Raw genomic sequence first — 23,839 nt, forward strand, 5'->3', positions numbered from 1 at the left:
CAGCAAAACATCAGAAAAGACAATAAAACATAAGAGCAACACAACTACATGAGCAGCAACATTTTCATTATAAAATATTATACAAGCACCATTTTGTACGATGAGTGTGTAAAAATAAAAAGCTTTTTAAACCGAGCCAGTGACTCAGCTGTTCTGACAGTAAGGGGGAGTTTGTTCCACAGCAGTGGAGCTCAAACAGTAAAATGGTTCGTTTTCTTTTTTTTAAAGCCTGGATTGTGGAACTTTGAACAGCAGCTGATTCTCTGATCTGAGGGTTTGAGGTGCAGAACAAGAGGTTGAGAGTTTTAAGGTGTATAACAGAGCCAGACCATGAAATAAAAATAGTGAACAGAATTTTAAATTAAATTCTACAACGAAAAGCCAGTGTAGTTAAGGTAGAACTGGAATTACGTGCAAGAAGCTTTCTGTGTTTTGAACCAACTTTTGCATCATTTAGGCAAGTTAACAATGAGTTACAGTAGGTTGAAAACAAGGGTATGAATGGGTTGTTTAAGTATGTTTTCAGAGAGCATTGGCTCAACTTTGGCACCGTTTAAAACTTGTTGATAGCGGGATTTAGCAAGACTCTAAATGTGGTGATTGAACTTAGTAATATTGATCAAATACAGCTCCCAAGTTTCGTGCTAACTGCTTTGTGTTGGTTGCTAGTGAGCTGCTTGTTACTGGTTCACTCATAAAGGTTTACCAAAGTGAAGGAACACTTCAAAATAAAGGTTGCCTCATGCCTCCTGAGTCCTCAGACATCACGTTGTACCTCTGGAGCTGCTGGTCCAGCCGCTCCTCTGTCTTCTGCGGCTTTGTCACCTTCATCCTGCGGGTTGGTGTCTCTCTCATCTCGGCTGGAGCCTTCCTCCTCATCTCCTGCGCTCTGCATCGCACCTGACATGACAACAGGTGGTCTGTAGACAGTTAGCATACTTCTATGTGGTTAGCTGTTAGCGACACAAGTAGATAAACATACTGTACTTCTGTTAGCTTGCCTTTGCTTTATTTATTTGTTTTTGCTTGCCTTCGATGTGTGTTGAAAGGGTGTTTCAAGCCAAAGTTACTTGGTGTTGAAAGGGTTAACGATGATTTGTTAGCACAGGGTCAGTTAGCATACATGTAGCAGCTCAGATAGACAGGTCGAGGAAAACATTTAACCGACGGTAAAAACGGTGGACACATAAGGTTTGCTATTGAACACTTAAAAGAAAGACAAGTGTTCTTCTAAACAACACATTATTATTTTGAGTTAAAGCTTTACTTACCACCGGTTCAGTATCGCTGGGGGCAAAAAAGAACGAAGCCCCTCGGTTACTAGGCAACCGCAAACTCCTGAGGAGAGGAGCATGCGCAGTCGTCATCATCTCAGACTTGGAGCTGTGGTAAACAAAGGGCATCTTCTGCAAGCACCACGTTATTCACATAGCTGCCAAATCTTCATTTATAGTGAATTTTCTAGTTGACAAGTTTATTCTAGCAGGGAATAAAACAAATGAGTAAAATTTGTCATCACAAATCAATATACAGATTATGGGCATATATGGGCAAACAACTATTTATCATTACACCCCACATAGAAAGGTAGCTTTCCCTGGTGGTCTAGTGGTTAGGATTCGGCGCTCTCACCGCCGCGGCCCGGGTTCGATTCCCGGTCAGGGAACGGTCTATTTTTTTTTATCGAGTTCTAATTTGTATTATTTAGAATTTTCACATGTACTGCATTTATAAACATTCGAATGACACACGCTGCTTGCGAAATCCATCTTCTTTCACAGTGCATAACGACCTCGATTAAATCTCTCTTTTCTAGACCGCATTCAGCCACAGTGAACCGAAGGCTGCGTGTCGCTCAGTGGACAGATACACAAGTCATCGCTGTGCGACGCTGAAAGAAGCACATCTGTATTTATGTAGAGCAGATACCAGCTTTTAAAAATTTTATCTTGAAAGTAGAAAGCTTCTCTTCCGAAATGTATATGTGGAAATGTCAGTGGCGGTGAAAAGAAACACCCTCCTTCGAGCCGGATTCGAACCAGCGACCTAAGGATCTCTGCAATGTGCACCTACAGTCCTCCGCTCTACCAACTGAGCTATCGAAGGGGTACGTTCACTGCCCTCCGTAGATTTTTTTTTAAAGGAAAAAGGCAACTCAGCAACTGACGTGTTCTACTTGTTGTCTACTTTTATACACTAATTGCTAATTTGCTCTCAAAAGACTGAGCTGGCATCTTAACTGGCTTTGAAAAGATATGCCTCCTAACGCGATTGGTTTTTAATTGATTGAAATGCCTGATGGGATTCGTTTTCAAAGGGTGCGTTCACGATTGTTTTCTTGATGTTTTTTTCTTTTGTGAGGAAAGTGTACGTCATTGAATGTCAAAACCAACTCAAAAACTAAGTTTCATTCATTCCTCGTTTTTTTTTTTGTCATGTAATAATCATTTGTGCCACAAAGCAATGCTGTGAAATGTTAAAATTATAAATTTCTCTTGGAGATGAATAAAGTATCTATCTATCTATCTATCTATCTATCTATCTAAAAGGAGCACATGTATGTGGAGTAAATAATGATTTTAAACTCTTACGACTCGAGCTCTTGTTTGATATGCATTTTTTAAATAAACAAAAACAAAATATGTAAAGAAAATGATAGAAATATATGTATAACACTCACAAAAACAAACAAAATAATATTTAAATCTTCTGTTTTTTAATAGAAGTGTTCTTGAAAAAACAACCTACTGTGGAAACATAATTCAAAACGTAACCCCCACGTCTGTCAACACCAGATTTTGAGAGACTAAATGAGCTTGAAATGGAAAGTATTTAATCATTGTCACAGCAGTTTACTGTCAAGAGGATATGAGAAAAGAAAGTCCCTCCTTCGAGCCGGATTTGAACCAGCGACCTAAGGATCTCTGCGTTAAGCACCTACAGTCCTCCGCTCTACCAACTGAGCTATCGAAGGGGTGTGTTCACGAGAGTCCGTAGATTCGGGCATTTTCTCGGGAAACTAAAACACGCTCATCCCACCCACCCTGGGCGTTACCTCTGCTCCCTCCTCTCTCCTGGAAAGCGACATCAGACAATCAAATCAAATCCCCGCTTCCCCAACAAACCAAGACAAGCTTATTCTATTTATTTATCTATTTATTTCTATGTTTTTATTTATTTTAATCATTCATACTTAGACAACCGGTGTCCCAGGACGTTTAGGGCCTTCAGCCGGGTTGGAAAAAAAGGTGACAGAAACAGAAATGTCATGAGAAGGATGTATGTGTTAATAAAGAGCAGATAATGTGTTTAAAGTAAAATGTGAAACACGTAATCTGTAAAAGCTTGCCTGGAGAGGAGGAAAGAAGAGTTTCTGTGGTGGTGAAATGTGTGGGAGGAAGAAAACAATCTCCTTCGAGCCGGATTTGAACCAGCGACCTAAGGATCTCTGCATTAAGCGCCTACAGTCCTCCGCTCTACCAACTGAGCTATCGAAGGGATGCGTTCACGTGCTTCTGTAAACAAAATCAAACAATTATTTAGGAAAAAGATCATTCTGGGCATCTGTATGTCAGATTTTATTCATGAACTCCTACCAGTCAGGGTAACTAAGTTTCATTGTTTTTTAAAAAGCATTTCTCATGCTGACTAGTGCGCATGTGCACAAGTAATCCATGTGAAATGTTAAAAGCTGCATATATTTGTTTATAAAGAGCAGATACTGTATTTAAGTGATCGCGAAACAAACGGGAAATATTTCAGCTTTGGAAGTTTATCACAGTTTCTGTCATGGTGATACATTTGAAAAGGAAGCTCCTCCTTCGAGCCGGATTTGAACCAGCGACCTAAGGATCTCTGCAATGTGCGCCTACAGTCCTCCGCTCTACCAACTGAGCTATCGAAGGGATGTGTTCACTTACCTCCGTAAAAAAAAAATTCTTTAGGAAAAAGATAATTCCGGGCATATGTATGTCAGATTTTATCCACAAATCCTACCAGTAAGGGGAACTACGTTTCATTTTTTTTTTTTTTTAATGCATTTCCAATGCTGACTAGTGCGCATGTGCACAAGTCATCCATGTGAAATGTTAAAAGAAGCATATATCTGTTTATAAAGAGCAGAAACTGCATTTAAATCATCGCGAAGCAAATCTTTGTAAGCTTGGGAAGGACATCAAAGTTTCTGTCATGGTGATACATTTGAAAAGGAAGCTCCTCCTTCGAGCCGGATTTGAACCAGCGACCTAAGGATCTCTGCATTAAGCGCCTACAGTCCTCCGCTCTACCAACTGAGCTATCGAAGGGGTGCGTTCAAGTGCTTCTGCAGATAATTTTTTTTTGGGAAGCAAAAGGAACAGACACATTTCCAGGTAGCTGTGTGTCAAAAATATGTCCTGCATGTTAAGGCGACTAAAAATTTAACCAACACAAACAGTAAGTTTCATTCATTCTTTATTTTTTTTGTCATGTATTAATCATTCATACTCCAGCAATTATTTTTGCAGTATTTACACTTTGTTTTTCTCCTCATGTTCCGATGCTCTGCCTCTCCTGTACCAGCACCTGTGATCACATTATTCCCCACCTTTTCTTCACAGACAAAGATGCCGCGGAGGGCTAGTGTCCACGTTTGGAGCCGTCAGCCGGGATGGGAAACGGTGATGGCGAAACAAATGCACGTTTAGAACAGAAAGGTAGCTTAATTGAGACCCAGTTTAAAAGAAACAGTAATAAAACTAGTGATAATATTTTATTCAAAGTCATTCGTTTAATAACAAAAAGACAAATTAGGATCAACCGGACTAACTGATCGTACAAAATCAGTGTTTTCCCACTTTTCTCTTTGGGCAGCTTTTTCAAGAAAAACTGCAACAACACAAGAGGGAATCTGGGATTTTAAAAACATTTTACAAGATGTAAAATAATCCTTTCTTTCTTTCTTTTTTTTTTTAATTGCTGGGGGTAAAATATCCACCGAGACATCGTCTGTGGAACCTTGCACGGTCACAAAGGCTCCGTGCAGAACAGATGAACAGAACAGCAAGTGTACAAGGACTTTCTATTAAAATTCATAACATGTCACACTCAGATAAAAGTCTACCATCGAATTCCTTTTCCAAAGAAAAGATGAAGCGAATCAGCTTAACGTCTGTACACACAGAGAGAAGAAGAACAAAAAAGACACGGTATTTAATAATACTGTCTTTGTAAACAAACTGTAACAAATGAAAAAGGGCATAATTAATACGACATAAATGTACAAAATGAAAAAAAAACAAAAAGGCAATTTATTCTATGATAGTGTCAAAAAAATAGATGCTAATAAAAGCAAGTGTGACTACATTTCATAAAGAAGAACATAATAAAGGTAGGAGTACCATCATCATCATCATCGTCGTCAGTGGAGGGACGAGGGCCGAAGCGAAGCCTGAACTGGGAGCTTGTTGGTCGTAAACACAGATTTTCTTTGCGATAAAACATCATTTACTGACCCGACTCAGAGGCTGGGCGGCGGGTTGGAGGCAGAGACAAGAGCAGGAGAGTGAACGAAATCACGACGCTTCAATTTCTGGTAGCATTTGATTTGATTTTTCCTCATTAGATCTCAGACATGCTAATTTCCCAGCCACTTTGAATGCAGCATCACCTCAGGTAATGTAGAAGTTATTCAGCCTCCATTAAATCAAGGTTTTTTTTTCCATCAGCTGCTCAAGGATCATTCTTATCTCCTTCGTCTTAAAGATTCAGGGATGGTAAGTTATTCTGGACAAATGTGGAGTCGCTTTAAGTAACTTTGAAGTAGTTTTTTGTTACGTTTAAGTCCATTTGAACGACCCTTTGACTCGTTTTGGATAGATTTTTGTCAATGTAGATAAGTTTTGAGAAACCTAAGTCAGACTTTTGTCATTTTAAACAACCTTTGATGCAATTTAAAGTTATTTTTACAGATTTTTTAAAATATTTTTTATTTTAAGACAGGTATTTGTCATGTGAAACAAAGTTTGAGCCATTTTTAATCCAATTTTGACTCATTTTGCATCATCTTTTGCCACTTTAGATGAGCTTCAACTAAGGGCTGTTGGTTTTTTTTTTTGTCATCTTAAACACATTTGGAGTCATTTTACGAACATTTGGACTCTTTCTGGATATGTTCTCACATGTTTAGGACAAACCTTTGACTCATTTTGGACAGTTTGTATCACTTTGGACAGGTTTAGTCGTTTTAAACTAAATTTTTGACTCCCTTTGGAGAAGTTTTTGTAACTTTAGACGGGTTCAGAGTCACTCAGGTCGGGTTTTTGTCATTTAGACAAGTTTCAAGTAATTTAGGACAGGTTTGTGTCATTACAAATAAATTTTGAGTTATTTTAAACAAATTATAACTCATTTTGGATCCCTTTTTCATTTGTTAGCAACTCATTTCAGGTTTTTTATTTTATTTAAACAAATTTTGAATAATCATTTTAGACGAGGTTTGAGTAATTTAGGACAGGTTTGATCATTTCAAACAAATTTAGATTCATTTCTGTAACTTTAGGCAGGTTCCGAGTCACCTAGGTCAGGCCTATGTCATTTAGACAAGTGTTGAGTAATTTAGGACAGGTTTGTGTCATCACAAATGAATTTTGAGTCATTTTAAACAAATTATAACTCATTTCAGATCCCTGTTTTTATTAACTTGTAAACCACACAGGCCAGATTTTGTCATTTTAAATAAATCTTTCACTGATTTTGAATAGTTTCTGTTATTTTAGACGGGTTCCGAGTCACCTAGTCACCATTTTAAACAAATTTTGAGTACATTTAAAGGACATTGGACTCGTTTTGGTTAAGGTACTGTCATTTTACACAAGCTTTGAGTAACTTAGAACAGGTTGGAGCTTTTTGGCCTGATAAAAACGGCTCAAGTCCTCAATTTATTGAATCTCTACAACAAAAGGTGAAGAATGTAAAGTCAGCACAGAGACGCGACATTACTGGAGAGTAAAATGAACCAGAATGATCCTCTAAAGTTGTACTGATTGCAGTGTTTTGCAGGTTTTTGTGTATTGGTTTTCTCCTCTCCGTCCTCCACCTCAACCTTCCAACCCTCTGCCCAGCCTGAGAGGCTCCAGCTTCAACAGCTCCTCCATCCACCGACACATACGGCGGCTTTCCACTGCAGGAACCCGGAGCAGGAACAAGTTTAGAGCAGCAGCCCTGTAATCGGACCTTTTTTCTCGTACTAATTTCAGTTCTATGTAAAAAACAGAACAACGGAGGTCTGAATTTGACGATGGCGATGTGAGTGAGGAGAAACCTGCTACTGGACGAGGACATTAAGGCGTTCGTCGTCCTCTAGGAGTTTAACCACTCAGCGTTTTTTTTGTTTTTAGTTTTTTTTGTCAGGGCTGCTCAGAAGTACCTGGAGGTGGAAAAGTTCTACAGGGGGCGGTTCCTCAAAGGTTCCCTCGAAAACTCCTGCAGTGGAAAACAGCTCCTCGTGGGCCGCCAGAACCCACGAGATAAAACAAAGAACACCGGTACCTGTGCATCTAAGGTTAACTCGTACCACAGTGGCTCAACAGTAAGACTCCGAACGGGCCCGAAAGACGAGGCCTCGGTTTGGTCTTTTGTCATTTCACACACAGTCAGAAACGTACAGCTCGTATAAAACCCATCGAGAGGTAAAGTATGGAATGACGTTAAATGAGGGTTATAGTAACAATGATAAAAGTAACACAGGTGGATAACTCAAAGGGATATTTGTGTTTGCTTTTTTCTTTTTTCTTTTTTTCCCAGCAGCTTGCAGCCCGATGCAGTTCACCGGAAAACCCACAAGAGGGCGCAACAACCACAAGGGTGGTTTGAACAAAGCCAGCTCTCAGTCCCTCCGTCCGTCCGTCACCGCTCCTCGTGTTTTTATCGAATAGCTCAAGTACCAGAAAGCACCATACAGGTTAGTTTGACTCTACTCCTATCCTACGCTACGTCCGTACGCCATCTTTCTCTCTTTCTGCTCGGCTCTCTCTCCGGTTTCCTTCCCAAACCCCTCCAACTTCTTCTTCCCTTTGTCCTTTCTCTCCCTGTTTTTAATGAACTGCTCTAACATGGTTCCATCTTTTTCTAAATCACTCTCTCTCTCAGTAAAGTAAACTTGTTTTTGTCCTAAGTATTAGTACCGATTCACTCTCACCGTTGTCATTTAGTACCTAGCTAAAACCTTTTTTTGTTTGTTTGTTTTGTTTCTCCTGGTTTTTCTTTCTGAGCTGCTGCTGCTTCCTCAAACCTCCACTCACTTCTGTTGATTCTTGAAAAACTGTGGACAGACTGGCACTGACAGGCGACCCCCGGCAACGACATCTCAGCAAGTGGTTACTTCTGCAAAACAAAAAATCTTCTAAACGTCCCTCTAAGTGCTGGCAGAGAGAGTCTTTCTCAGTCCAGGACCTCCTCCATTTTTTCTTTCCTCCTCTGCTTCCACCTTTTTGCAGTTCTCTCGCTGGCGTCTCCTCCGTCTCCGCCGGTCGTAGCTTTCACTTTTCCACCAGGCCGTCGTCCTCCGTGATGCCCTGAGCTCGGAGCTCGTCCAGGACGTTGTCGAGGTGTCCGGGGTCGGGGAAGCCGTGACCCGTCAGGTTGGAGCCAAACTCTGTCTTATGGTGGACCTTTGAGAGAAGCCAGAGGAGTTTGAGTGTTTGAAAAGTGAAATTAAAGCAAAAAAATTGAGCGCTACCATCTCCTAGTCTTGCTCTAAAACCGCCTCAAGCAAACATAATGATGATTTTCTAAAGCAATACTTCAAATGTTCAGATGGAAACACAGCAGTTGGAGTCTAACGCTACCTCGTTCCAGATGACGGTGTCGGACTCTCCTGTAGTGCTCGAAGTACCAACTGAGAAGATCAACCTGCGGTCCCACGCTACCAGGAGCAGTCTGAGTACCTGGTTAGTAAGAGCAACAGGTTAGTTTACAAAGAAGTGTGCGTCTGCTGAAGGGATGTCTGGAACAGGGAGGCAGTTTGTGTTCACCTTGCGTCCTTTTTCGCTGTCTGGGAGGTAGCAGTGTCGGGGAAAGCCTCTGGCAGTGAAGGGCTTCCCTGGGTTCGGATGCTCTGGTCCCTGAAACAAGACGAGGACGATTAGCGGGGAGGCACGTTGGGATAAAACACCACTGCTGGGGAGGATTATCTTCAGTTTCCACTAATCTGTTGATTACATTCTTGGTTATTCGATCCGTTGTTGGGTCTGTAAAGCTCAAGGTGTCCACAACCCAAAAACATTTAGTTTACTGTCAGAAAATAAAAACTAGGGACGCTCCGCTCTGATCTCACAGACTGGAGGTCAACTGAAGCGTGACGCTGCAGTCAGAGAGTTTTTTTATTTTTAAAGAATTCCTAAATATCAATTAATCATCTCATCGTTGCAGCTCTACTTCTGGACACAGACATTTGTGCTGACATGTGTTTGCCCCCATTTTCTAAAGAATAATAATAATAATACTGAGACGGGTTCTGGGGTACCTGAATGCCGGGTGGGATGTTGTAGATGATGCGTATGGTTTTGCAGTCCGGGTGTCCGGGTAGAGAGTGCGGGATGACGTGGTACTCCATCTTCCCTGCCGGCTGGTTGCCCGTCTTCACGCCGTAAATGGTTTTACAGGTGGGACACTGCAGACTGAGAGGACAGGAGGGAAGTTCAGCCGATGGTCTTCAAACTTACGGGACAAAGAAGACGAGCCCGTTTCCTCACTCACCTGCCGTCCTTGTTGCCGTTGTTGTACATGGCCACCAGACACTGGAAGTGGTACTGGTGTCCACACTGTGCTAGTCTCCCGACGGACTCCGCCCTGGACACAGGCCCCACTCCCGGGCCCTTGTACCCAGACGGACCCCCCAGAGGCTCCATACAGATGGTGCAGTCCTGAGAAACCCATAGAAATGGAAAATGAAAACCGTATTCTGCTTTATCTCGACCACGACTGTGCTGAAGACACGGCGGCCGGTCGTACCTCCTCTGGTGGACTTTTTACTTTCTGCAGATACTTCTTTACCACCTCCTCTGGAGTTTTACCTGCACACAAGGAGAAGATATGAGGATGTTGAAAGAGCCCAAAGTCTGCACATGTACAGGTTTATCTTTTTATTTTGGGGGGTCTATTAAAACACGTTTGCATGCCTTAACCCTCAAAACCTGTTGGTGGGTTTGAAAAGCATGTTTTCTTACCAAAAAAGATTTTAAAAAATACAACACTTATTAGAGCCAGAAACTGTAAAAACTGAAAAAACTGTCTTTCAACAAATGGTTTTTGAACCAATCGTGTGAAACGCTGTACTGTCAGAAAAAATAACCAAAAGTAAGCTCAAAAAGTGGAATATTTAAGTTCTAGGCATCACTTTATACTACAAAACAAAAGGTTCTGCATTTTTCAGCGCTACTGAGAAGCCACGACTGATTAGTTGCGACCAGCAGTCAAGAGTTTTCAGGTGAAGTGCAGGCAGCGATTACACCGAGCTGAGAGGAGACGACAAGAGAGGCTGAGAGGAGAATAAAACCTACTGGATCAATATAATAAACACAGCACGGCTCAAAAACAGTAACCGAAGATACACTCAGCATGGTGAAACATCTGTCTGTAGCTGATGAGCACAGCAGAGAGAGAAGGTTTGTAAAAATAGTCAAGTATCTACAGTTTTCCGTTTTTTATGACTTAGTCATGTTTGTGTTGCCTCCACAAAAGTGCAGAACTTTTTATTGTGGCCAAAAAATGAGCCCAAAGAAAGGAAGAAAAACAAAAAAGTACAATACGGGTTCTTTAACTGACAAAAGGTTTGATGTCAGGGATCAAAGTTACCCTTGCGAGCCTGCTTCTTGGTGGTCTTCCTGCAGCAGTGGCCGAAGCCCGGCACCGGTTTGATGTCGCTCTTGCTGACGGGCGGAGGATGCAGCACCAGCTTCGGCGGTCTGGTCAGACAGACGGGCAGAGCGGCGGCACTCATCAGGATTCCTGTGATCCCTGGAATACAGCAGAGAGAGAGAGACTGAGCCGGCGAGAAAAAGGGTCTTCAAACTGTCCGCCTTCGTCCTGTCATCCTGTGATCGCTGTTGTGAGTGTTGTGAGTTCTTACCGGCCAGAGCAGGGTGAACAGGGCTGGATCCGTTGAGGTTCTTCACCGGGACCGTGGGCACACTGCAGGAGAAGACACACACTGATTAATCCACTGTAGCAAATGATTAGTTTTTAATTAACTGATCGGTTGTTTGGTCTCTTAAATGCCAGAAAAAGTTGAAAATGTCAGCGTTCTCCAAAGCCCGACACGACAAATGTTCAGTCCACACATATTAGAGAATAAGTTCACTGTCGTAGAGGAGGAAAGAAATCAAAAAGTGTTCCCATGTTGGAGGAAACCAGCTCAAATACTCACTCGGAGAATCTGATGATGGTCATTTTCACACAGCGACACAGAAAACAGCTGAACTATTTAGGATCTCCTGGATTGTTTACCCAAATACTTCCAAAAGGAGCAAAACTAGAGTGAAAAGTTGATGAATGTTGCTGAAAAAAAAGACTAAAAAAACCTGCTTGTCCTGCTTCCTTCTGCGTCTCACAACTGTGTTTGTAGGCTGAGGAGTGAGCGGATGACTCGGCGGCGCTGTGTGTGTTTATGCGAGCTAATCCACGGAGTTTCCATCTGCTCAGTGAGCTCAGAGAGATGGACGTCACACAGCTGCTCGCTGGGGATTACCTGCCTCGTCACAAAGCCCATCATCATCATCATCATCATCATCATCATCTCTACCTGGCTGAAGCTCACGCAGCACACGTACAGACTCTGAGAGACGGTTTTTAATAAACTGTACAGAATTCAGATCTTCTCGCCGGTTAATAAAGCCGTCTTTATTCTCAGAGGGGAACATGTGCATGTGAAGCAGCGTTGCGGTGGTCCGTCTCAGAGGCTCTATATGTGCTTTTATTGAGGCCAAGTGACGGCGAACAGCCGCTGAGCTGGAGGTCAGAGGCAGGTGAGCCCATTACAGACGACACTGAGAGGCCTGGAGGCTCACACGTGAGCTGAGATGTGTGTCGAGCTGCAGCCTTCACCGTCCTCGCAGGGGAGCGAGTTAACGCTGAGGAGGCTGCGTTCAGGCGCTTATTAACTAAAACCCGAGAGAAGAAATCTGTCCGCGCTGCCTTGTAGGTGAATTATTAAACCACAGAGCAAACAAAACAGCACCTCCTTCGAGCCGGATTTGAACCAGCGACCTAAGGATTCCTGCTCTCTCCACTACAGTCCTCCGCTCTACCAACTGAGCTATCGAAGGGGCAGCACCGAGTCCCTCTGATCGGCCAAACAAACACAGAGAGGCCTGACGGGAACGGCGGCCATGATCTGCCGTTTCCTGTCGTCGCTGCTTTCTGTCAGCGCGCTAAGCAGCTTTTCACTTCCCGCCGCCCGGCGACACACGAGCAGATGAGTCAGTGGGATTTGTGAATGAGGGAAAGAGGGCGTGGGATGAAGTGTGGAGATTCACGCGTTCGACATAAACAACAACACCACAGAACTGTCAACTTAAATCATGGTCAGAATGTGAACAGAATCGCAGATAATAAAACCCGGTGAGCTTCCAAGACTCAGAATTAAACCTCCTGAACCCTAAAACATTCTCCTAAAGAAAAATCACCAAAACTGATTGAGAGACAAAACCTGTAAAAGCAGAAAGAGTCGCTGGATCTTCAACAGATGGGCTTAAAATAATTATATATATCATAAAAACTTAAAGAGGCATCAGAGTTTCCAGAGTTCCTGGACGGTCTTTGAACTCATCATGAATGAAGTCGGGAAAATTAGCCAAATCTAAGTTTAAAAACATGATACTCTCATTTAAATCCCTTTATTCTACATGTCTGATTCATACACTCTCCAAAGATCCTGCAAACAACTGAACAAAATCTGAGCTCCATCGGCTAACTACGACTGAGAGACTGAACAAAACAATGTAGTATTCAGGTTGAACTGCAGGCAGAGCAAAGAGGAGACGACTAAAGACTGAGGGGGAAATAAAACATGCAGGAAAATAAATGCAGCGTGTCTGAAATACGGTATACAGAGAGGACACATTCAGCACAGTGAAACGTCTTTCTGTCTGTCTGGATCTGTAACATGTGGCGCCTCCATTGTTCTGCAGCATTGGTGGCACTTTTAAAAATTCAGTCCAGGTCATTTCTGCTTTTCTACAATAAATAAAGAATGCCCCTTTTTTAGGCATTTCTGAGTTCTCTCTCCTTCTTCATGGAGCTGTAGGACTTTGTATTGAAGTAAAAAATGAGCCCACAATCAAGAAAAATGTGACCTGGAGCGAGGGCAGGGTGATATGTTCAAAAATAGTTATCACGATATAAATGAGAACATTTGCGATAACAATCGACGTCAGACAAAATACTTTAAAACTGCACAACTTTGTTGGTGCAAATAAAAAATAGAACAAGTTTCCATTTCCATTTAGCAAGCAGCTGTTTTTGATGTGCATTAAAGCTGTAATGTACCAAAATCAATAGCGCATAAGCTGTAAATTGCTTCCTGACAATTTGTTTAATCAAAAAGCATTTCAAATAGAAATGGGCCGACAGATCCTGAACATAACAATGCCCAGTATCCACTACATAAAACTCTGCAGCCAGTTTATGGGGGCGTTATTGTCCATGCGTATGGAGAGTTGTCTGTCTGTACCTCAATCTGTTCGTCTGAAGTGAGATTTGTCAACGTGTAGAAGAAGTTGTCAAACCAGAATCTACAATCTCACAATTTGTCTGTAATCAGGTTTGACACATAATAAGAGTTGTCGATGCGTACACAGGTATTTGTAGGTGAAAAGTCCACGTAGTTGAGCTGAGCAGCTTCCCCATTGGCTGTCTTGGGAGGGTAGCGGTGGGTGGCGGGCGAACATTTGGATCTTAAACTTGCTACCCGGACACCACCACAGCGACTGCATATTCTGATATCCGGGTCCAGCCCTACTGTGTCTGTCGATGCGCTGCATTTGCCTCCTCCTCGGTCGCCGCCGTGCCTTTCACTCCATGTAACCAAAACAACAGCACTGCAAGTTTCACTTAAATTTTATCGCGATATTTCAATTTCACATCATCCCCTAACATTACACCGGTATTACCGTGCACGCTACGATACGGCCCAGCCCTACCCAGAGCACTGTATTTATTTCCAGGGACTTGGCCTCTCTAAAGGTTTCGTGACAGGCGTCATTACAAATTTGTTCTGAAAAGACTTCACCGCCTTTACATGAGGGCGTTCGTACGGATCAATACGACACCATTTCAATCACAGAGCCGTAACGAGCAACACTTTCTCTGGTTTCATCAGACGGGACCGGAGCCTCTGGCGATGTAACGGCGAAGCAGGACGGCGGCTGCCTGGTCTTAATCACATCAAATTTCCATCGACGTTGATCAGATCAGAGGGCTCTGCTGTCGTATGAACTCAAAGTAGTTTAAGATCTTAAACCCGTCACAAGCGTTTATTTATGACGACGGGCGGTAGGAATAGTCGGCCTGCTGATGACGGAGGGGAAAGGCCCTTTTTTTAGATCGAGTCAATGAGCGCCGACGATCACACACACACACGCTAATCGCCTGTCACCGGATCTATTAATATTTAATAGGCTGCTGTGTTAGCATGGAGGGCTTTACGGTGTGAGGTGGAGACGGGGAGGGGGGTGTTGAGTCAGGTCTGATCCCGGATAAGCCCCGTGTAGCTCATATTAACACACTTTCCAGCTGCCCCACTGATGCGCTGACGACACGCTTCACGCTCCTCCTGCGTGGCTCGTTGTCATCGCAGTGACTTTTGATTTCTGGGGGAAATATTTACTTTCCGATGTCGTATAAATGCAGTATTAGCTCACAGATAAACACATCGTTCACGGGACAAACAGTCAGCTGAGAAGTGGGAGGATGTTTCAGGTGGATTGAAAAGGCCAAACCCCTCTGAATCCATAAGAAAGCTGGATGTCTGGCCCTGTTCTTCCTGCTGGATCTGATATTAGTGTGTCTGTTGTGGGTCATAATTACTTTGCACTCTCCATGAAATGAGGACAAATGAGGCAACAAGTGTGAGATCCCTCCAAAAAAAGTCATGTTTTTGTTTTCAGTCTGACCGAAAGGAAACACGGAAGTTAGCTGCTTGGAGCAGACGATGAGCATTAGAGATCTCCATCCAGGATGCTGACCTGACACGTTCACCTGCCAGTCTGTTTCACTGTCTGGCTGTTTGAAGCTCAGCAGCTGAATGTAGGCGGGTCAGCACGTGGACTTTTATGAGGACGGTCGCAGGTCGTTTTTGACAGTCGATCGTATTTTTGAGGTGATAGACGAGGAGCTGAATCAGATGGAAGACAGGACTTCATCAAACAGACGGTGTCTCTCTGTGATCTGGTGGCGTTCCTGCACTCACTGCTCAGCTCTCCGTAGGTTCAGTAAAAGCTAACAGCGTTAGCTACACGTGTGCTCCAGGCGGCTAAATTCTTCATTAACTTTAAGCCAAAACTGAAGATCAGACATTTAAAATGATTAATGTGAAAACCTGAATCGACAACAGAGTCGATGAAAAATATGTTCCTCTACATCAGCGGTTCTCAAACTTTTTGAGCTACGACCCCCAAGATAACATAAGCTTGTGCTTGTGACCCCTAATTTGAATTTTTAATCTGGCATGAGTAATAACTCTGTTGTTTGTGCATTAAATGTGTTCATTCCACAGATTGATCTCTTCACATCAACACGTTCATTTTGTTTTAAATGAATGAATGAATTGAATTTATTCCCAACAAATGGAAGGTAAAAAAATATAAAAACAAAAGAAAATAATTTTAAAAAGAGCAAAAAACAATAATAATATAGCATAATCGAATCATAATATTAAAAAGTTCGAAAAAGGAGTGGGAAGAAGTATACACTTCTAATTTTGACAGCCCTACTACAAATTTATTTGATAAATCTAGGCTTTATTTTATTATTTTTTGTGTTTTACAATGATCTGGCGACCCCCTGAAATTATCGTGGGACCCCCATGAGAGTCCCCGCCCCCCAGTTTGAGTACCACTGCTCTAAATGACTTCATATGATTTGACATTGTGGTCCAGGCACAGCGTGACACATGAAGTCAAACTACTGCTAATAATAACGATAATAAGTCAAACTACACTGTTTTTGGTAAATGTTCGTACCTGCCTCCTGTTACAGGCGTCTCATGTGGACCAGCTCACAAAAAGCAGACACGATACATCCAACTTTTTTTTACCAGCTACACCCATTAACAGTGACACATATACTGACACTTTTCATTATGCTAACACCTCTTCTCTCTCGCTTCATCGACACGAGATAAAGACGGACGGAGGAGCTAGACGGCGGTTACTGAGCTCTCGAATCAAACCCACGAGAGTGCAGCATTTATACATCACGCCACCTTCTACGTCCTTCTGAATCCTTCTTGTAATATCCTCCACGATGGTGGAGGAGATAAATAAGGATATTTTTTTTAACTGTGCCACACAAAGCTACTCAAATGGAGTCCCAGAATAGAAATAAAGACCTTGAAATGAGCATAATGGGTCCTCTTTAAGTGAGTAGTGAAAGCAGGGTTTGTCCTCGACTGCAGGAGTGAAGCCTTTTTGAAAAATAGTTTGAATTTATACCAGCAGCAACTTCAACAACTACTTTCTTAACAAGTGTACACAAGTCACACATCTACAACTAGTTGTAAAGGGTCGTCTTTGGACCAGCAGAGGAGATGCTGGACAGAAATGCGAGCAGCGACGAAGGAGGAAAAGCTCGAGACCTTTAAACAACAAAGAATCCCGTCCCTGCCTGGGGCGGAGGAGGAGGAGGAGGAGGACCTGAATGAGATCCCCAGTCTCTTGACCCCCCGCGACCTCAAACCCAAAGCCTTCCTCCCCTCCGCCCGCTTCCCACCACATCACACACTCCCCTCGGCTTTGTTTCACGCACCGCCTCCATCCCTGGCGGCCTGGGCTCCTCCCGTTCCCCCGGGGCACAGATGGACATCAGCTGGACTGATTTAGACACCAGACAATAACACACTCCCACACATTCTCACACACACACTTATGTTTCTCACACGCTGGCAGACTTCCTTCGCTCGCTCGAGGAGGAGAAAAAAAAAGAAATAGGTCGACGTGACGCAAAGCGAGAGACGAGTTCGAAGTCGTGTCACGAAATCACGCCGCATTTTAAATCCACTCGGTGAATAAACCGACTTAATTAGCAGATTTGAAGAAAAAAAGTCAATTATGAAGTTACGTGGATGTTTGGAAGCTGATTATAAGTGACCTGAGCTGAACACCGTCCTGGATGTAAATAGAAAGCAGGCTGGCAGGAATCAGCACATCTCCCAGGTCACTGCTCCTCATAGGTGTCTTGTAATGTTGAATAATTTAGAAAATATAAAGAGCAACACCATCTGCTTTACTTAATGTGCACGCATACAACTTGTTGCATACTTTATCACTGGGTCCTACACATATATTGAAGCTCTAAATCAGTTAAATTCTTATTGGTCGGACAATCGGTGGAGCTACTTTCATGAAAACAGCAGCCTTTCAAGGTTATTCCATTATTTTGGAGGCAGGAGGAAGAACTTAGTTAATTGAACATGTACTTATGCAGATCATGTAAAACCAGCAGTTTACTTGTTATATTTCTCGACAGTTTTTGTGCTGCGATCACCAGCTGATATATTTTCAGAAATCCTATAAATATATGCAGCAGGCCTTTATTGCTTTTTTTAAAAAAATGTTTTGGTTTATTCTTTTCACTTCAGTATAAAATAATCAGGTTGAAATGAATAATAAATACCAGGCCTGGGTGATAAAACAGTAGATGTAATACAGAACCCTGTTTTTTTAGGGCATTAAAAATGATTGATGATTTGCAAAACGGACTGGAAATATACTTTTCTTGTAGTTCTTTGAAAATTACATCTATTTCTCCTTGGTTTTAATCCATTAAAAGGTGAAAACAGCCATCACACAGGCCTCCAGTTGGAGTCCAAAGCGCACACACTCGACCATAAACCTGCAAACTAAAGCATCGGCTGCCACCCTGCAGAAAAACAGCTGCTCTCGGAAGTATAACACCGACGCATTTCTTTTCATTTGTCTGTTGCATTCAAGGACATCAGCTCTGTGCACGGGGGTTTTATTGTGCATGAAGCAGCACCAGATAAGGTTGATGACTGTCTGTCTGTGGTCACAGCTCCCCCTGCAGGCCACACGTGGTCAAACCGCAACCTGTTGGTGAACAAACAGGTGTCGACTCATCGTTCTCCTCCGCTCGAAAATCACAGGAAACCTCACAGATTTCTGTCTGTATCGTCCCTCGTTTGATTTGCTCTTCCTCAGTATGTGGTCGGTGCAACTACCACCACCACCACCACCACCACCACCAGCACCACCAGCAGCAGCACCCCACATACCCCACTCATTCATTCCCTTTGTCTCCTTTCCCATAATCCCCCACTGCATAGTGACACAGAGAGAGAGAGAGAGAGAGAGAGAGAGAGAGAGCACACATTCTTCACTGCATCTCCTCTTAGGATCGTCAATATTTACTTTTACTGTGTGAGAAAGAAGGACAATGTGTGTGTGTGTGTGTGTGTGTGTGTGTGTGTGTGTGTGTGGTAAATGCCTTCACAGCCAGGCAGTGAAGTGCATGAGTGTGCACAAGCGTGTGTGTGTGTGTGTCCTCCCTCGCCCTCCCTCTCTCTCTCTCTCTGGCCTGATTTCTTGCACCACAGTGTGATCAATCTTTGACAGTTTGCTGACTCGTTTCTTTGTCTTGCGCTCCCCCATCCCTTCCCTCGGCCGTCGTCTCGGCCGCTTGTCTGAGACCGTCTGTGCACACACACACACACACACACTCACACACACACACTTATACATCTACACACCCCTCCCCTCGGGACTGCGATTGTCAGGGGCGACAATGGCGACTGGAGCGGCACCATTGTCTGCCTCCCCCCAACCCCCAAAAATATTCATTATCACTTTATGAATATGTTGCATCGGAGGGGGTTCATTCCACCACATCCACATTTTGATATCTGCATATATATATATATATATATGTGATAAATGCTGATAATGACTCGTAAAATCACAGAAAAAAGAATTAAAATACATGTTTAAAAACCTGTATGCACAATTTATAACTATATAAGATGGCAGTTCACTCTTTTGCAGTGTTTGACCGTAAAATCATTTCAATTTCTACTGTTACAAAGAAAAAAACTTAAATATTAAGGATTGAAAATGGGAAATACATTTTCAGTTTTTCTTAGTTTGTTAAACTACAGATACCATCCAGTGAAATCACAGAAAAAGGATTCATTTACAGGTTATTTGTACAAAAAAACACAGAACAGATCAAACTGTGCATAAAATTTACATCAAAAATCTGTATTTTTATTCATTCTTCTGCAATATTTGACCATAAAACTACCCTGTTTTTTATTTTTACTGTTTAAAAAAGCAAGAATTTTTGCTATTTAACAGATATTTGCTGTTATTTGAAGAAAAAAACTACATATATTAGAGACTAAAGCATATTTTAGTTCTGTTAAATTACAGATAACGTTGAGTAAAAATTTTTTCTACACATGTTGACACGTGTATTTTTACTGATGGTAATTTTACAGTTTGTGACCGTAACATTACAGTTTTACTATATTTAAATCAGCTAAAAAAAGCTATTACTTCACAGGTATTTGCTGTTATTTACACAGTTTTTAGAGAGTTTGTTTTTTAATGTATTTCTTATGGCACCCTCACTGCCCAGATTTTTATTTTTATTTTTTTTGCAGTGCATCCACCTCCCCTGTGAGGCTGAGCTTGTTCGATGGAATAAGTTTACTAACTTGCATGGCTTTAAAATACTCCAAAACCTCGACAGTCGGAGCAAGAGAGCTCATCACAATCAAGAGAGCCGTACATACGCGAGGAAGGAAAAAGAAAACTCCACTGGCTGTGAGGGGGGAAGGAGACGAGCGCAGAGAGAAGTGAAGACTAGCAGAGGCTCAGCATTGTGCTGCTAATGCAGGCCAGGCTTGGGTGATCCAACAAAGGTTACTGTGGAGACCAACAATGAGGCTCTGAGGGGCCCAGACTGCCGAGACGCGACGGGAGAGGAGGGAGGAGAGGAGCCGGGGAGGTGGGAGAGGGAGGGAGGCATTACCAGAAAAATCTACATCTCAAAACCATCTGACCTCGCTTTCAGTCGCATCGTGATCATGTGCAGGAATCCCATTAGCTGGTGTGATAAACTGAAACTGAAAATGCATCACTTCCTGTGTAGGGTTTGAACCAGAAACACACACACACACACACGCACACACACACACACACACATGCACGCTTCTTGAAATGAAACGTTGTGTGACATCACGGAAAGTTGGAATGTACTTTCTTTGACTTTCCGACTGCAGTACCGGGGAGTCCGTTTCGAGGAAGCTGTGACTGGAAGCTGATTGAGATCAAACCACGTGGGCGAACGAGCGACGCTTCCCCCTGCATGACACAAACGTCAGGCCAGAGAAAGGTCTGAACACTTTCAGGCTCCAGATACGTAATCTGATTCTCGTTTAACCCTCTGAACTTTCAAGCAGTGCGACTTCAAGGGTGACTTGTGCATTTTCTCCCTCACCGTGGGCTCATTTTCTCACTGCAACATAAAGTCCTGCACCTCTGTGGAAACAGAACGACCACGTCTAGGAGGTGAGAGGACTTAGAAATGTCCTCTGTGCAGGATGACATCATCAAAAAATGAAGAAAAAAATGGAGTCCAATTGCCCACAAAAACATTTCCAGAAAGATGTTTCACTACGTTGAATGTTTCCTCCAACAACGTTCTCTTAACTGTTTTTTAAACCATCTCTTTTGTCATCTCTGCTAGAAAGCAGAATATTTCATTGTTGTCATTTCATTGTACACGTCTCATACAAATAAATAAAAGTAATCTGCAATAACAACAGTCTGTAAGAAAGAAAGAAAATTCTCAGTGCCTCAGCTGCCACGAGACACATATTTATGGACTTTACGGCTGAACTGCAAGCCGAGAGAAGACAAGCATGGAAACAAACTAAAAATATAAATAGTAAGATATCTTAGTAGTATGTAGAGACACCTGTGGACACCTTGAAAAAAGTTGGACATGTTGATTCCATTTTTTTCTAATTATTAATTTACCAAACAATACAACTTTCATGTTTTCTTCTTTAATGACGTGCGTCACTCTAACTGACATTTCTGAGTTCTCTCTCCTTCTGTTTGTGGTTGTTCTGCTTCCACAAAGGACTTTATACTGCAGCAGAAACAAGGTCCAGGAACTGCCTGGAGTTCAGAGGGTGGCATCATTTGAAGCTGTTATTTAAAAATAATAAGAAGCGACTGGGAGCAGACCAGCTGCACATGTTCGTATTCTATATTAGCTGGTGATGGCAGCACGAGAGCCGCTGAGGAATAAAACAAAGTCAGCTGCTGTTTTCAGACGCTCTGCCATATTTGGCTCGTTTAGCTCGTCTCCCCATCATAATGTGTAGATTGTGTTTTTTTTTTTCTCCCTGCGACCAACTGATTGGATGAAGAGTCGATTTCAGTTCACTGAGGTTTTCTTTGGTTCACTGCAGCCCCTCCGAGTGAGTTGCTCGAGTTTGCAGAGAACGGGAGCCTGTAAGCTGCATGCACGAAACAGCTTCGGGGAGAAGGAGCCGCTGCTGACCCGTGGCCTTCACACTCCCCCGTCCGCCCTCTCCCATAATCCCCCTCTGCTCTACAGATGCCACTTCGCAGATGGACAACACTCAGAAGGCTCAGCTGATTTTTGACACACTCCAACGAGGTCAGGTTAACATTTCATAACTTCTGCTTTCATGAGGATTCTTGGTATGAATCCACATTCAAAATGTACATAACTCAGTGTTTCACCTCAGTTCACATTCACACAGGAGGCATGAATGTAAAATTCTCCGCCTCTTGCCTGTCAACTCGTCTGTCACCTTCAGGAGGAATTCATTAGCAGCATAACTTCCACCTGCATTAACTCGTTACGACCTCAGCCGCCCTCTAAAAACACGATGTAGCACCAGCTCTGCAGATGGAATGAAAGCCAATCTGATGAGTCGTACTTCTGCAATGAGTCACTGGCAGTCTGATGGTATACAGTACGTGTATATATTTAGCGCTTCTTGCCCGGGCGTGCGCAGCGTTTTTGCATGTTTGAACGTGCAGGTGGGCATGTGCAAATGTCAACAGCGACTTCTCGGTGCGTGTCTGTGCAAGCGTGATGAATGTTTGTGATTGCAGGACGTGGGAAACTGTTGTGATGACAATATAGGAGGCGTATAGGTGTTCGGTTGATTACAGAATGCTGCAGCATCGTGTAATTAACCCTCTAAACCCTATCCAGCTATTAGAGCAACCGTTAAACTGTCCAGATGCTGCAGCTGATAGCTCTTTCTGAGAATCATATTTCAACAAAGATAAGAGTTGTGCTATCTTCTGCAAGCTGGGAGTTCACCATCACCTCCCTCGTGATCACGTGAGTGTGTCGGTTCCTGTGTGTGTCCACTCACCCTGATGCTATGAGCGCTCTGGACTGAGCCATGGCGATCCTCTGCAACGCCGGTCTGCTCAGCCCGGCCAGGCTCGATCGCTGCGGCAACGGGGCATGGCACACTGTTGCCGCGGACGACGGCGTGCGCTGCGGCTTCATCACCAGCGGCGACGGCGACGGCACGGGAGAGGGAGGCGTGGTGACGTTGCTGGCGGGAGTGATCAACGTGGCGGTTGGCACCGACTCGTTGGCTGAGGATGAGGAATGTTTGGGCGGAACGGACGGAGGGTTCAGGCCCGGGTTGGATGACGGGGGCTGAGGGGGAGGGAGGGACGGGGGAGGCGGCCTGTTGGAAGACACGGAGATGCCCATGGCGGAGGTGCCGGCGGTGAGGGCGGCGAGCGACTGAGCGAAGAGCTGGGCGTTCCTTCTCGGAGAGGCGGTGTTCCTGGAGATGGCGAGGCCGTGCGGCAGCGTCTGGTAGTAGTTGGAGTTGGAGTTGGAGTTCTGCTGCTGTCCTCGTCCCAGAGTGGCCGATTTAGACGGACTCAGAGGCTTGGAGGCGGCGGGTGCTAAGGTCTTGGGCCGCTGCATGGTCAGCGAGCGTCTACCAAGAGTCTGTATCCCTGCTACTCCTCCCATCGTCCCTCCTGTGTTGGTCTTCACACTGAGGACCAGCATGCACTGCTGGCAGGAGCAGGGCTGGCCCAGTCCGGCAGCCGGCAAGCCCCCATTGGAGTAGACCGAGCCTGCGAACCCCATGCTGGCTCCGGACACCCCAACGCCTAGCAAGGCTCCCGTCAGGCCTCCACCCCCTACGCCTCCTCCTTTGGGGACCGGGAGAGGACCAGACACTAAAGGATAGGCCATGTCGGCACGCCTCTGGATCCTCCGACACCTTTGGCTCTGTCTGTTCACCTGCAGACAGACAAAAAACAACATCCCCAAAGTTAAAAATGCCCGTAAAACAAACAACTGACGTCCCAGTAAAAAAACTGAAGCGAACCTGTGTCATGTTCTGGAAATCAATGAGGTAGCAGAAGCCGAGCGGTGTCAGGTCGAGGCAGGGCTGCTGGCGGTTGTGGGCGCTCTCGATGGCGATGGCCACCTCCATGTCGTACGGCGTCCACGTGCCCGCGTCGTTCTCCCACTCCCACTGCCAGCCCTGACCCGGGGCCGAGGCTGGATCGTAGAAACTCCTCCGCACCGGACGGATGGT

The 23,839-nt window shown here is 43.8% G+C and overlaps 1 protein-coding gene and 7 non-coding genes across 10 annotated transcripts; 1 reads left to right on the forward strand and 7 right to left on the reverse strand.

Moving 5' to 3' along the window:
* The first annotated feature begins 1,594 nt into the window (after positions 1 to 1,594).
* trnae-cuc (transfer RNA glutamic acid (anticodon CUC)) lies at positions 1,595 to 1,666 on the forward strand. Its single transcript has one exon. It is a non-coding gene; the product is annotated as a tRNA-Glu (tRNA).
* Positions 1,667 to 2,018: 352 nt separating this feature from the next.
* Positions 2,019 to 2,106, reverse strand: trnay-gua (transfer RNA tyrosine (anticodon GUA)). Its single transcript is given in 2 exon segments — positions 2,019 to 2,054; positions 2,070 to 2,106. It is a non-coding gene; the product is annotated as a tRNA-Tyr (tRNA).
* A 780-nt stretch (positions 2,107 to 2,886) lies between these two features.
* trnay-gua (transfer RNA tyrosine (anticodon GUA)) lies at positions 2,887 to 2,974 on the reverse strand. The gene is given in 2 exon segments: positions 2,887 to 2,922; positions 2,938 to 2,974. It is a non-coding gene; the product is annotated as a tRNA-Tyr (tRNA).
* Positions 2,975 to 3,410: 436 nt separating this feature from the next.
* On the reverse strand, positions 3,411 to 3,498 carry trnay-gua (transfer RNA tyrosine (anticodon GUA)). The gene is given in 2 exon segments: positions 3,411 to 3,446; positions 3,462 to 3,498. It is a non-coding gene; the product is annotated as a tRNA-Tyr (tRNA).
* Positions 3,499 to 3,817: 319 nt separating this feature from the next.
* Positions 3,818 to 3,905, reverse strand: trnay-gua (transfer RNA tyrosine (anticodon GUA)). Its single transcript is given in 2 exon segments — positions 3,818 to 3,853; positions 3,869 to 3,905. It is a non-coding gene; the product is annotated as a tRNA-Tyr (tRNA).
* Positions 3,906 to 4,216: 311 nt separating this feature from the next.
* Positions 4,217 to 4,304, reverse strand: trnay-gua (transfer RNA tyrosine (anticodon GUA)). Its single transcript is given in 2 exon segments — positions 4,217 to 4,252; positions 4,268 to 4,304. It is a non-coding gene; the product is annotated as a tRNA-Tyr (tRNA).
* Positions 4,305 to 4,435: 131 nt separating this feature from the next.
* LOC103374856 (E3 ubiquitin-protein ligase DTX4-like) lies at positions 4,436 to 23,839 on the reverse strand. 3 transcript variants are annotated; one of them, XR_521157.1, is made up of 11 exons: positions 23,627 to 23,712; positions 22,640 to 23,538; positions 11,108 to 11,169; positions 10,834 to 10,995; positions 9,991 to 10,052; positions 9,736 to 9,902; positions 9,503 to 9,656; positions 9,012 to 9,101; positions 8,826 to 8,924; positions 7,256 to 8,648; positions 4,436 to 7,219 (listed from the first exon to the last, which is right to left on the reverse strand). XR_521157.1 is itself a non-coding variant. In XM_008305010.1 (10 exons), the coding sequence occupies exons 1-10, from the start codon at positions 23,732 to 23,734 to the stop codon at positions 8,517 to 8,519; spliced, it is 1,935 nt and encodes a 644-aa protein (XP_008303232.1). In that variant the 5' UTR covers positions 23,735 to 23,839; the 3' UTR covers positions 4,436 to 8,516. The 3 variants fall into 3 exon arrangements, 1 of the variants encoding a protein (XP_008303232.1); XR_521156.1 differs by having other exon boundaries at positions 4,436 to 6,130; positions 6,181 to 8,648; XM_008305010.1 differs by having other exon boundaries at positions 4,436 to 8,648; positions 23,627 to 23,839.
* Positions 12,216 to 12,302, reverse strand: trnay-gua (transfer RNA tyrosine (anticodon GUA)). The gene is given in 2 exon segments: positions 12,216 to 12,251; positions 12,266 to 12,302. It is a non-coding gene; the product is annotated as a tRNA-Tyr (tRNA).

The sequence above is a fragment of the Stegastes partitus genome, unplaced genomic scaffold (genome assembly GCF_000690725.1).
Source record: "Stegastes partitus isolate 25-593 unplaced genomic scaffold, Stegastes_partitus-1.0.2 Scaffold2377, whole genome shotgun sequence".
Taxonomy (NCBI): Eukaryota; Metazoa; Chordata; class Actinopteri; family Pomacentridae; genus Stegastes; species Stegastes partitus.